A 499-nucleotide genomic window follows, 5' to 3' on the forward strand; every position below is an offset into this window, starting at 1 on the left:
CTGACATGTGCAACACTTGCAGCTGCAGGAGATGGACCTACCTTACTGTGAGCTGTTGCCAGTTATCCTTTCCTCACATTCAACATCTTGCAGTTCTATAACTTCTACTTTAGAATTTCTTCTTTCACACCGCACGTTGAAAGGCACATGGGGGTCCTCAAAAGGTCCATGGTCAGCTTCGTGGTACCCTTCGTAGGAAGGAAAGCTCCCTCCCCGAGAGCCGTGGCCGTGCACCGCAGGGTGCACAGCTACAGTCACTGAAGCTGAGGCAGTCACAGTAGTGATGGGCTGGCAGTAGGCTGGTCCCAGGGTGCCGGCGCCGAACGCCGGGCTCCTCGTGCTGTGAGGGTGAGCCCTGGGGCCCAGGCGATCCCTACCACCCAGTCCAGAGTGCCCCTCGGCCGAGATCTCAAAGGCGTCCCGGCGCGGGCGGTAGGGAGGCGGCCGCGGCCCATCCCTCGCCTCCCGCTTGGGCTGCCTCGCCCGGCGCCACGCCTGC

The 499-nt window shown here is 61.7% G+C and overlaps 1 protein-coding gene across 1 annotated transcript in view; it reads right to left on the bottom strand.

Annotated features, from left to right (window-relative positions):
- Positions 1-42: 42 nt before the first annotated feature.
- Positions 43-499, bottom strand: part of PTCH1 (patched 1) — a 38,754-nt gene continuing 38,297 nt past the window's right edge. Inside the window, 1 exon segment of the mRNA XM_008944202.1 lies at positions 43-495. Coding sequence (XP_008942450.1) covers positions 43-495 — 453 coding nt within the window.

Source organism: Merops nubicus, unplaced genomic scaffold, assembly GCF_000691845.1.
Source record: "Merops nubicus isolate BGI_N331 unplaced genomic scaffold, ASM69184v1 scaffold26177, whole genome shotgun sequence".
NCBI classification, from domain to species: domain Eukaryota; kingdom Metazoa; phylum Chordata; class Aves; order Coraciiformes; family Meropidae; genus Merops; species Merops nubicus.